The sequence below is a fragment of the Ahaetulla prasina genome, chromosome 3, assembly GCF_028640845.1.
Source record: "Ahaetulla prasina isolate Xishuangbanna chromosome 3, ASM2864084v1, whole genome shotgun sequence".
NCBI lineage: Eukaryota > Metazoa > Chordata > Lepidosauria > Squamata > Colubridae > Ahaetulla > Ahaetulla prasina.
Window position 1 is genome coordinate 230,740,036 of NC_080541.1, and position 13,335 is coordinate 230,753,370.

Consider the following 13,335-nt stretch of genomic DNA (forward strand, 5'->3'; position numbering starts at 1 on the left):
TCAGACAGGCTCTGCAAAGAAGAAAGAAGAGAGAGAGAGAAAAATGGAGTGGGGGTGAATGGTTCTCCCCCGTCGCCCACCCCCTTCCCTGGCACAGACAGGGAGTAAGGGGGGGGAGTTAAGATAAGGCAGCGAGGATAGAGAAAAAAGAAAAATTCCAAAAGTAACTCACTGCTTGCATAAGGAAAAAAATTTTTTCAAAAATAACTCACTGCTTGCATATGGAATGTATGCATAGAGATACACACACACACACTTGCAGAGACAATTTCTCACACATGTACACATTTCTTGCAAATCCAAAAGACAACACAGAAATCTCACACCTTCTCAATGAGTTTTGCACATACACACATTCCATGCAAATCAAGCATCACAATTATCTCTACAATTCTTATGCAGGTCTGAAAATGATCACATACATACATACACACGCTCACACATCATCAAACAACATTTACAGACCTGGGGAAGTTGTCTGAGAAAACTCAGCAGTTTAATTCATGAATGTGATTGTGGATCCTTTTGAGTCAGTTTTTGATAAGGCAGAGGTCCTGACAAACTGTCTAAGTGACGTCGTGTAAAGGTTGACTCAGCCTTCCATCCTTTATAAGGTAGGTAAAATGAGGACCCAGATTGTTGGGGGGGCAATAAGTTGACTTTGTAAAAATATACAAATAGAATGAGACTATTGCCTTACACACTGTAAGCCGCCCTGAGTCTTCGGAGAAGGGCGGGGTATAAATGTAAACAAACAAACAAAAAAATAAAAATAAATAAATGAGGCATTCAAGGACCATGCGCCATGTGGACAGAATTTTTTGGGGGGCTCTGGGAGACCCATAGCCTGCCACCGCCCTTTTGAGATCTTTAACCACTTTGAAATCAAGGGGTTGATGACCTCGAATTTTTTGATTGGGATTTTGCGGGTCATCTATAAGGGCAACAGGAAACATTTGCAAATCCTCTAAGGAAAGGTCCCCCGTTGCCGTCGCTCTCTTCAGTCCAGCTGCGAGAGCAGAATGAGACGAGGTCTCTGCATCCGCAGTTGGCAGAGGCGGAAGAGGGGCAGATGGTGGAGATGTTTCAGTTAAAGAGGCAATGTTGGAACATTTTACCTCAAGAGACTTTTGCTGCGCGGAGGCATCCTCGTATGGAGGTGGAGACGCAGCGTTGAGCGCCATGGCATCGCTCGAATCTCTGATAGCCTTTTCATAAATTTCCAGGCTATTAACAATTACTTGACAAGTTACAATCAAATCATAATTGGCTTTAGGGGGTTCATTTAAATATTTCAATATGCGCCTCCATTTTTTAGATGTAATATCCCCTGAAGGGGGATAACTGGGATATTTTTGCCAAATGAATTTCAACAATTTGACTAGATCATTCCCTGAAATTGAGAGTAAAGGTTTGCCATGGTTTATGCAAATAATTTTGGCAGCCTTGACAAGGTCTCCAAGTTCTTGGAGGTGCGTAACCTGGCCCTTGGACAACCCTTTCCCCATACTTACTAAGTCTGACGACTGGGGAGGCCTCACTGGCGAAAGTATGGGGGCGTCAAGGCAAACAACCAGATCACGTCGGGGTCACCAGTTGTGGCTTTTCTCGCGGCCAGCGGGCTCGCCACAAAAGGGTCCGGGCAGTCCCCGCGCCAGACGGAGTGAGAACGAAGACACGGAGTCCAATTCTCCTCGAATTGAGCTAGCTCAAGACCATCTCTTTTATTGAGGCTTGTTAGGGGTGGGTTAGAGTGTCAGAAGACAAGCATGTGATCCTGATGAACCATACATAAATTGACACATATATGGCAATATGTTTGCAAGCACAGCTGCGTAGGATGAATATTCTATATGTGCAAAGCAGTTTTCTTTTTTTTTTTTTTTTTTTTTTTTTTCAAAAAAGTTTTTATTGGTCAAAAAAGGTTTATACAAATACATATCAGGTATGGTAAATTTTCATTTTTCTTATACAAGATAAGATCAAATTTTAATCACATACAACAGCCATATGGCAAACAGGTGACACGAAGTAGCTAAGTTTACAAATCTTACATACGCAATAAAGAAGGGTCAAGAATAAACAGAATATCATACAGAAGAGAATAAGGAAAACCAACACATTACCAAATATCTTTGTCACTTCCTAGTTTTGGATCTCAGAACTCTGGGTTCAGCCTGACCAACTCCAGGGCGCATAACAGCGGCAGCCGCCTCCGCCCATGGTCTATAACCTCCCTTCTTCAATTCCTGGGTCATCTAATTCCAGGAGGGCTTTGTGTTCCTCCACGTGAGCGCAGCCTCCATAATTGTACTAATTTTTTCGTAATGCCCTCCCGGAAAATCATCAATCCCTCTGGCATCAGCCATCTGAAGCCTACTCCCTTCTGGTACAATTTACTTGACAAAAAGTAGTATTTCTTTCTCATTTCACGTACCTGTCTGGGAATCTGCCTCAGAATGGCTATCTCCTGCCCCTATAAGTCAGTGCCCCACTCCTATGTTTTCTAAAATTTCATCTCTCGTCTCTCTTCTCACAAATTTGACATGAACCTCTCTGGGAACTGCATGCGTGCGTGCATATTGTGAATTAACTCTATAAACTCGATCCACATCCCAATTCATAAATCAACACCTCTCCCAAGAAATTCTCCCAACAATTTAGTCACAACATCTCTCAAATCTTCTTGGTCCACTTCTTCCAAATTTTGAAACCTAAGGAAATAAGACATTTTATCCATCTGTAGTCCAAGCACAGCATTGCCTGTCGTCTCCTCTCTTTTCTGCACTGCCAGCATCTCACCCTCAGACCTTCCACTTTCTGCTTGTTTTCTGCTGAGACTTGTTGAGTATCCTTTAAATCCTTTTGGATAGTCACAATTTCTGCTCTTATTTCCGTTTGGCCTCTTTGCAAATCATCCAGTTTCTTGTCCATATTGGATAACTTTTCCAAAATTCTCCATCTCCAGCAGTTGGTCTCTGACCTTTGCCATTTAAAAAAATTTCAAAATCCTCAGGCAAGCACAGTATCCTTGTAATTTCCTCCGGATCCACCAGGGGGCACTCACAGGAGCAACGAGTCCAGAGTACAGTTAGTCAACCAGGAAGCCGGAGGGAAGTGGTGTCATCAAGATTCTCATACGGAAGGCGGGAGCTGGACGCCACCACTGTTCCCCAGAGGAGGGGGCCTCAAACCTCCCTCCTAAATTTCTCCATCACCTCTTCTCCAGAGCTCCACAAAACCGGTAATCTTCTTATTTTAAGTTCTCCTCTCCAGAATGACTCGTGCTCCTTCCAGCCGCAGGGGAGAAAAACCCCCCCGCACTCCGGAGCACTCCACTCGCCTTTCCCGATATCCCCTTCCCTTCTCCATTCCTCAATTCTTCTCCGTTCCCTGTTCACCACCAGGCTGCTGCAGTTATAAATCCAAAGCCCCGGTGTCACCGGGCACAGCGGCCCAGGCGGCGACCAAAGTAATGGCCGTGGCCTGTGGCCTCCGAACCCCGCCGAGCCTAGGACGCGCCAGCATCGGTCCCCCCAGTCCTGTATGTCGGCTGGGAGACCCCTGGCGAGCCGTCCGTGCGGCAGGTGTCCTTTTCGGAACACCTGGCCCCTAGGGGCCTCGGCGGCGGCCGGATTCGGGCACTGGAGGCAGGAGAAGCGCCTCCAGACGACCGTTGCCACTGGACACCGGAAGTCGTCTCCAAAGCAGTTTTCTTATCATGTCCGGTGTTACCCGGACAGGCTCTGTGGTTAGCATTTCTGAGCAGTTTGCAACAGCAGGTGGGTACATTTCTACAGAACTTTTCTGTTACAGAATGTTTAGCTGCTGCGAGACATGGAAACATCACAGTTAATGGTTATGTGGTTGGAACAGGATATACAGAAATACACGTATAATGCAACTTTGTCTGCTTGCTGGTTTTCCTTGTAGATGATCCGATTCTGACAAGAATCTGCATCTTACAAGTTTCACAAGAATCTACATCTTACAAGTTTATATTGCTTATCTAAGAGATTATATGGTTAATGCAAAGCAGAATTACTTGACCATTGCCATAATGATTCCCAACACCCATGGCCTGCCAGCCCCCTTGAAGCCTAGGCCTCCAAAGGAGGTCCCACTGGGGCCTCCTTTGAGCCCTTGAGTCTGCTTTCCTGCTTTTCTCTTCCAATGTTCCTCTTCGGTTCCCAAATTTGGCCCCTTTACAGATAGTTTCTATCTCTCTTCCCAGCATCCCCACGGAGCCTTCTTCTCGTGGCCCCTGTTTTGCTGACTCCTCTCCTTCACCTGGGCCAGGGCTCTGTTGCTGTGGGGCAACAGCTGGGACTTTCATGGCGGGGGGGGCTGCGAGTTGGATGTTGAGGCGCTGCATGAGCTCATGGTACTCTCGGCCCCGACAGCCACAGTGACCATTTCCCATCAGTGCCCAGGAGTGGCCTCTCTGCCCAGTCTGGCACAATACCAATGAAGAAGAAAAGCAACAGCTCTCAAACCAGCATAGCTGCACAAAGAATCTCTGATAAATTGAAAGACAAAAAGGAAAAGTGTCAAAAGTGGAAAGAGGGGCACAGAACTAAGACAGAATATCAGCAAATAGCCCAAACTTGCAAAGATGAAGTCGGGAAAGCTAAGGCCCAAAATAAACTAAGGCAATAAAAGTCAAATATAACAACAAAACAAGCTTCTTTCAATACGTAAAAAACAAGAAAAAGGTCAAGGAAACGATTGGTCCATTAATGATCCAAAATGGCAAGAAGGTGACAAGCAGCAGGGAGAAAGCAGAACATCTTCATCAATGATTTGGATGAGGGGATAGAAGGGAAATTCATCAAATCTGCAGATGACACCAAGCTGGCAGGAATAGCCAATACACCAGAAGTTAGGCTTAAGATACAGAAGGATCTTGGACACTAGGCCCTATCTAACAAAATGAAATTCAATAATAAGGTTTCCTATTTAGGCAAGAAAAAACAAACACACAAGTATAGTATAGGTGGTACCTTGCTCAATAGTAGTAACTGTGAGAGGGATCTTGGAGTCCTAGTGGACGATCACTTGAATAGGAGCCAGCCGGGTACAGCAGCTGCCAAAAAAGCCAACACAGTTCTAGGCTGCAATAACAGAGGCATAGACTCAAGTTCATGTGAAGTGATAGTACCACTTTATAAGTCCTGAAACACCTGGAGGCAGATCCAATTTTGGTTGCTATAATGTAAGAAAGATGTTAAGACTTTGGAAAGAGTGCAGAGAAGAGCAACCAAGATGATTAAGGGGCTGGAGGCTAAAACATAGGAAGAACCGTTGCAGGAACTGGGTACGTCTAGTTTGATGAAAGAAAGAAATAAGGGAGACATGATAGCCCCTCCAATATTTGAGGGGCTGCCACAAAAAAGAGGGGGTCAACTTATTCTCGAAAGCGCCAGAAGGCAGGACAAGAAGCAATTAATGGAAACTAATCAAGGAAATCACTCTTGTCTTTCAATCACTAATCACTCGCTGGAGAAGAGCCTAATGCTGAGAACGATTGAGGGCAAAAGAAGACGGAGATAGCAGAGAATGAGGTGGCTGGATGGAGTCACTGAAGCAGTCGGCATGAGTTTAAATGGTCTCTGTGGGATGGTAGAGGACAGGAAGACCTGGAGGAAAGTTGTCAATGGGGTTGTGATGGGTCGAACATGACTTCACAACTAACAACAACCAAGGAACGTGTCAGATTATTCATGAACTGGCAGAGAAATGGTAACAAGTCAGCCAGTGAATAGGCATAGCAACTAAGTCAGCCAATTGGGAGCTGAGACAAACTGGAGCCAGGGCGTTTCTTAGTCTGCAGCTTTTGAGTCTGTGCAGAGAATTGAAACGAAACTAAGAAGTCTGTGCATGCTGTCTGCTCTGCTAAAATGAAACTAACTGTTCTCTCCTGCCTTGTGTTTAGCTTGTAACTGCTACATTGGAAGAATCTTCTATATTGGTATTGTACATTGATCTTCATGTATTATTATGTATATAAAAATAAAAATTAATGAATCCAGCTGAATCAATTATCTGTGTGCACTTCTGGATTTGATTTATATTTGTTATACAAATATATATATATATATTTGTTTTCTGAGGTTTTCACGGGTGTTTGTATATAGGTCTTTGGTTGTTCGGGTTTTCTCCCGTGTAAAATTGGAAGTGTCTTGGCGACGTTTCGACGAAGTCTCATTCGTCATCTTCAGGCTTCAGCTTCGTGCTTCTGGGAGCAATGTGTGATCGCAGCTGTTTCTTCCTTTTAACTGCTAGTGGGGGTTTGAACTGATTGGGTGGGAGCTTGGCTGTGCTCTGATTGGATGGGGGTTTTTCTGTGCTCTGATTGGCTGGGGGTGTGTCCTGTGTTGGTGGGGGCTTGGTTGTGCTCAGTCTAGTCTGTGCTGCAGGGGGATTTGAGCTGGTGAGCTGCATAGCTGTTGTTTGGCTTTGTGGTCGTGCTACATCTTCATAGTGGGTGTCAGTCTGCTGCATGAATGGATTGGAGGGGTTTGAAATGGCTAATGTTGCAGCTGCGGTCTGGCTTCTGGTCCTTAGCAATTTATTGAGTCTAAAATGAAAAGCTTTGCATAATATTACTACACATTTAACATATGTAACTAATAATACAGCTTTCAAAGGGATATGGGAGTTGTTAACCTCCTGGTTGCCTAGTTTTGCATGGTTAAAGGACCTGTTTGTAAGTATTATTATTGTCGTAATCATATGTCTTATCTCCTGTATTTGTATTAAGTGTGCACCTGTATGCTGTAATTGTTGTAAGCATTGTTATCAGGTGACTCAACCGAAGAAGAATGGAAATGAAGAACCAGGATAGAGATTATTTATTTTATTTTTATTTATTTATTTTATCAAACACAACAATATATATAAGTATAAGCATGAGAATACAAACAAAGGGATTGTTTGTATAAGAATACAAACAAAGGGAACATTAGGACAGGAATGGTAGGCACGTTGGTGCTCTTATGCACGCCCCTTACAGACCTCTTAGGAATGGGGTGAGGCCAATAGTAGACAGTTTTTGGTTAAAGCTTTGGGGATTTTGGGAAGAGACCACAGAGTCAGGTAGTGCATTCCAGGCACCAACAACTCTGTTACTAAAGTCATATTTTCTACAATCAAGATTGGAGCAGTTCACTTTAAGTTTAAATCTATTGTGTGCTCGTGTATTGTTGTGGTTGAAGCTGAAGTAGTCTTCGACAGGAAGGACATTGTAGCAAATGATTTTATGAGTTATGCTCAGGTCATGCCGAAGGCCGCATAGTTCTAAATTTTATAAATCCAGAATTTCAAGTCTGGTGGCATAAGGTATTTTGTTGCGATCAGAGGAGTTGTGGACTCTTCTTGTAAAATATTTCTGGACATACTGTAATCGAGAATTGGTCTGGCAAATGTTTTGTATACTCTGGTTAGTAGTGTAATCTTTCTGGAGAAGAAGCTACGTAAGATTAGGTTTATAATCCTTAATGTCTTTTTGGTGATGTTGTTACAGTGGGCTTTAGCACTTAAATCATTTGATATGAGTACTCCAAGGTCCTTGACAGAGTGAGGGTCATCTACAAGGTCATGTCCACTTAGCTTGCATTTTGTGTTCTGATTCCTTTTGCCAATGTGTAAGACAGAGCATTTGTTGGTTGAGATTTGGAGTTGCCAAGTTTTTGACCATTCCGACACAAAGTCAAGATCTTTTTGAAGGGTAGCAGCATTGTTGGTAGTGTTAAATAGTTCAACATCATCAGCGAAGATAACACAGTTACTTATAATATGATCACAAAGGTCATTTATGTATATTATGAAGAGTGCCTTCATAATGTATATTATTCATAATATGAGTGTATTCATAATGTATATTATGAAGAGTGTATATTATGAAGAACGCTGCCTTGGGGGACACCGCTATTAACAGGAGCAGGATTTGATAGGGCACTGCCTATTTTGACCACTTGTTGCCTGTTTGACAGGAACACAGTTACCCAATTATGGAGGGGTCCAGAGATGCCGTAGGATTTTAGTTTTAGAAGTAGTTCATTGTGTACCACTGAGTCAAAGGCTTTACAGAAGTCTATGTAAATTGCATCTATTGCTTTGCCCTGATCAAGATCATATGTTTTTGCAGTGAAGAAGTTGTAGATTACAGGATAATTTTTTTCTGAAACCAAATTGTTTATTAGAGAGTAGGTTGTTTGTTTCTAGGTGGAGCGTAATGGATTGGATGATGATTGATTCCATTACTTTGCAGGTCACACAGCAGATTAAGTAGACAATAACTTTGTATTATGTTACAAAACATACAGGGTGAATTACAGGAATAAACTTTACCAGAAGGGAAAGGGAGGATTGTGAAAAATGGAATTATTCTTGCAAAGAACATAGCCTAAGTAACTCCATATTGTACTCTTCCTATGACCTGAGTTAACCTGAGTTATTTTAACCGTGAAAGACCCTTAACAAGCGGAAGTATATATGACACCTGTTCTGAGGAAAGGAGCCATAAAATGATGTTTGTACCCTTTAAGTTGGGTCAGGCTGACCCAAGTAAAATTAAGAAGAGGAAGAAACCATGTTCCACTTAATTGTTTTGGAAAAAGACAGAAAGGAAGTACATTCTCTGGGGGACGTTCCAGAGGAGCTTCGCGAAATCCAGCTGGCAACTGCTGTCGGCAGAGCCTACGGTATCAAAGCCGCCTTGCAGGGGTGGTGAAGAAAGGAGAGGCACTGTTGACCTCACGGAATTTGCAATTTCCTCATTATGTCCAAAGAAAGCTTTCCTGAATGGCACGGCCATTTTTGGCTACTAACAAACTGTGAAAACCGGAGCCATAAGATTTCTGTTGGAGCGCATTTCTGTTTCTGTGGATAGAGCATTGAAACTGGGTGAGATGACTTCCAACTTTTATTTTAAAGACCTAACTCAGTGATGGCTAATCTTTTATTCCCCATGTGCCTACATCCATAATGCAATGTGTCCGAGCAACACACATGCACAAACCGTGCTCCACTCCACCCCCCCACGCCTGCAGCTTCCAAGGGGGGCAGTGAAAGGGGCTTCCCCATACCTTGGTCAGGGCAAAAGCCCCACTTTCTGTCCACATCGTAGTGTTTGGTGATGGCACACCAGAGCCTTCCATCAGGGCGTCCATCTCTGGTGCAGCTGCTGTAAATCTGGCCCAGGAACTTGAAGGGGAAGGAGCAGGGCTTGCCCGGGGAGTTCACTCCAAACACAGCCATGGCTGAAGGGGGAACGGAGAGGCCAGCCTTTGGCTGCCGCTGTATCACCGCCCGAGCAGAACCTCCTGGAGCCTTGTGGGCAGCAGGTCCCGAAGCTGAATGGGAGACAGTCAGGGATGGTAGGTGGGCTCTGCACCAACAAACTTGCAACAGTCAGGACCAGGGTCCAGCTTTGAAAGTCTTGCATAGGGCCCTCAATCATTGTGGCCCCTGGTCATCCTTCTCCCCCCACTGCTCTTCCCCCTTCTGAGGAAAGCACCCATTCTCCTGGGCTGCCAGAGAGGCCTCCCAACACACTTGGGGTGTGTATGCGTGCAAGTAAAGGTCAATTTTTCTCTTGACCAGTCATGTCCAGCTTTAAGGCATAGTGCTTATCTTTTTCCTGGCCAAGGGAGCCAGAGTTGTCCAAAGACGTTTCTGTAACCAGAAGGTCAGCAAAAGTATACACCAAAGGCGCATGGAAATGGTACCTATTTATCTACTCATATTTGCCTGCTTTCAAATTGCTGGATGGAAAGGAGCTGGAGGAACCAATGGGAGCTCACCTCATCCTGCAGCACTCAGGCTGACAAACTCAGTGTTGTTATCATGCCCTGTGGGTGGGTGTGCTGAGTCCTCCCCACAAGGAGGGCAGAGAGACAGGCTTCCCCCATACCTTGGTCAGGGCAAAAGCCCCACTTCCAATCTGCATCATAGTCTCTGGTGGTGGCACACCAGAGCTTCCCATCAGGGCGTCCATCTGTGGTGCAGCTGCTGTACATCTGGCCCTGGAATTTGAAGGGGAAGGAGCAGGGTTTGCCCTGGGAGTTCCCTCCAATCACAGCTGGGCCTGGATGGGGGAGGGAGAGGTCAGCCTTGGCCCCCAATTGTTGCACTGGCTGAGCAGAACCTCCTGGAGCCTTGCAGGGGCAGGTCCCAAAGCTGAATGGGAGACAGGGATGGTCTATGGGCTCTGCACCAACAAACTTGCAACACAGTCGGGACCAGGGTCCAGCTTTGAAAGTCTTGCATAGGGCCCTCAATCATTGTGGCCCCTGGGTCATCCCCCTCCCCTCACTGTCCTTCCCCCTTCTGAGGAAAGCACCCATTCTCCTGGGCTGCCGGAGAGGCCTCCCAACACACTTGGTGTGTGTGTGTGTGTTTGTGTGTGTGTGTGTGCGGGCACATGTGCAAATGTAAAAGTCAATTTTTCTCTTGACCAGTCATGTCCAACTCTGAGGCATGGTGCTCATCTGTTTGCTGGCCAAGGGTGCCAGAGTTGTCCAATGACTTTTCTGTGGCCATGTGGTCAGCAAATGTGTATACCAAAGACGCATGGAAATGGTACCTATTTATCTACTCATATTTGCCTGCATACGAATTGCTTGGTGAAAAGGAGCTGGAGCAAGGAATGGGAGCTCACCCCATCCTGCAGCACTCGGGCTATCAGTGTTTTTAAGGCTGAGTTATCAAGCCCTGTGGGTGGGTGTGCTGAATCCTCCCCACCAGAGGGGCAGTGAAAGGGGCTTCCCCCATACCTTGGTCAGGGCAAAAGCCCCACTTCCAATCTGCATCATAGTCTCTGGTGGTGGCGCACCAAAGCTTCCCATCAGAGCGTCCATCTGTGGTGCAGGTGCTGTACATCTGGCCCAGGAATTTGAAGGGGAAGGAGCAAGGTTTGCCATGGGAGTTCCTCCAATCACAGCTGGGCCTGGATGGAGGAGGAGAGGTCAGCCTTGGCAACTGTTGGCCCCAGTGAGCAGAACCCCCTGGAGCCTTGGGGGGACAGGTCCCAAAGCTGAATGGAAGACAGGGATGGCCTGTGGGCTCTGCAGCCGCAAACTGGCAACAGAGGCTGGACCAGGTTCCAGCTTTGAAAGTCTTGTGTAGGGCCCTCAATCATTATAGCCCTGGGTCATCCCCCTCACTGTCCTTCCCCCTTCTGAGGAAAGCACCCATTCTCCTGGGCTGCCGGAGAGGCCTCCCAACACACTTGGTGTGTGTGTGTGTGTTTGTGTGTGTGTGTGGGCACATGTGCAAATGTAAAAGTCAAGTTTTCTCTTGACCAGTCATGTCCAACTCTGAGGCATGGTGCTCATCTGTTTGCTGGCCAAGGGTGCCAGAGTTGTCCAATGACTTTTCTGTGGCCATGTGGTCAGCAAATGTGTACACCAAAGACGCATGGAAATGGTACCTATTTATGTACTCATATTTGCCTGCATACGAATTGCTTGGTGAAAAGGAGCTGGAGCAAGGAACGGGAGCTCACCCCATCCTGCAGCACTCGGGCTATCAGTGTTTTTAAGGCTGAGTTATCAAGCCCTGTGGGTGGGTGTGCTGAATCCTTCCCACCAGAGGGGCAGTGAAAGGGGCTTCCCCCATACCTTGGTCAGGGCAAAAGCCCCACTTCCAATCTGCATCATAGTCTCTGGTGGTGGCGCACCAAAGCTTCCCATCAGAGCGTCCATCTCTGGTGCAGGTGCTGTACATCTGGCCCAGGAATTTGAAGGGGAAGGAGCAAGGTTTGCCATGGGAGTTCCCTCCAATCACAGCTGGGCCTGGATGGAGGAGGGAGAGGTCAGCCTTGATGCCCAACTGTTGGACCCAGTGAGCAGAACCCCCTGGAGCCTTGGGGGGACAGGTCCCAAAGCTGAATGGAAGACAGGGATGGCCTGTGGGCTCTGCAGCCGCAAACTGGCAACAGAGGCTGGACCAGGTTCCAGCTTTGAAAGTCTTGTGTAGGGCCCTCAATCATTATAGCCCCTGGGTCATCACCCTCCCCTCACTGCCCTTCCCCCTTCTGTGTGTGGACTGTGTGCAAAGATAAATATAACCAACAGAATATACATATTTGCACATAATGCAAAAATACACTAAGGCAGAAGCTTGTCCACCCCAAGGATATAACACACTGACACCAATAGAGCAATGTGATATATGTAGCACAACGCAGTGAGACACGTGCAGGACTATACACTGGAAAAACAAGACAATCACTTCTAAATGCATGGAACAACATGGGAGGAAAAACCCATCAGGACAAGATTTAGCAATCCACCTGCATTTGAAAGACAATCTTTTGAAGACAGCAAATCCATTTTCTGGATAGAGAGGACCACTCTATTGAAAAAGGGATCAAAGAGGCCATCTACATTAAGATTGAACAACCCTCTCTCAATGGTGTGTGTGTGTGTGTGTGTGTGTGTGTGTGTGTGTGTTACAACACCACCCATCTACAACACAGTTCATTCAGCAGTTCCAAGAAGGCTCCACACCCTCTTGTACTCTTCAGGTGACCTTGAGGGCACAGATAAACCTCCAAGTGTCCTCAATGGCTCTCAAAGGCTGCTAATGAGCAACTGTCTGCAAGGAATAGAAATCCTTTCATTCTTCAGCAGAGGAGAGGAGAGGAGAGGAGGGGAGAGGAGAGGAGAGAGAGGAGAGAGGAGAGAGGAGGAGAGGAGGAGGAGAGGAGGAGAGGAGAGGAGGAGGGAGGAGAGAGGAGAGTAGGGAGATGAGATTAGAGGAGAGGAGAGGAGAGGAGAGGAGAGGAGAGGAGAGGAGGGGAGAGGAGAGGAGAGGAGGGGAGAGTATATAGGGGAGAGGAGAGGAGAGGAGAGTAGGGTAGGGTAGTGTAGAGTAGTGTAGAGTAGGGGAGATGAGATTAGAGGAGAGGAGAGAGGAGGAGAGGAGGGGACAGGAGAGGAGAGGGGAGGGGAGGGGTGGGGAGAGGAGAGGAGAGGAAAGGAAAGGAGAGGAGAGTAAGGGACAGGACAGGAGAGGAGAGGAGAGAGAGGAGAGGAGAAAATAGAACAGTCATTTATGTCTTGAGTGACAACATTGACATGACGTCTCCCCTCCTCTATTTGTTTCTTGGCTGTCCACCGTCTTCTCGGGAGTCTTCACCAAAGCCAGAGCTCAAAAGGGTCGAGAGACTGTCCTCCTTGTTCATAACAGAGACCCTGGGAAACTTTCCTGCCACATCCTGATTTTGGTCAAGATGCATCGTAACATCTGAAGATGTTCATGGCTGCTCTATTCAGTGCTGGTCCGCCTTATTTTTCTTGATTGATGGTTCTTCGAGTGTCAGCGTGT

At 46.3% G+C, this 13,335-nt stretch overlaps 1 protein-coding gene across 1 annotated transcript in view; it reads right to left on the bottom strand.

The window, feature by feature from the left end:
- Window positions 1–13,335, bottom strand: part of LOC131195100 (uncharacterized) — a 101,210-nt gene that overhangs the window by 70,181 nt on the left and 17,694 nt on the right. The window contains exons 6-9 of the mRNA XM_058176729.1: window positions 11,593–11,986; window positions 10,779–10,884; window positions 9,917–10,090; window positions 9,090–9,356 (exon numbers count right to left, since the gene is read on the bottom strand). Coding sequence (XP_058032712.1) covers window positions 9,090–9,356; window positions 9,917–10,090; window positions 10,779–10,884; window positions 11,593–11,986 — 941 coding nt within the window. The remainder of the gene's footprint in view (window positions 1–9,089; window positions 9,357–9,916; window positions 10,091–10,778; window positions 10,885–11,592; window positions 11,987–13,335) is intronic.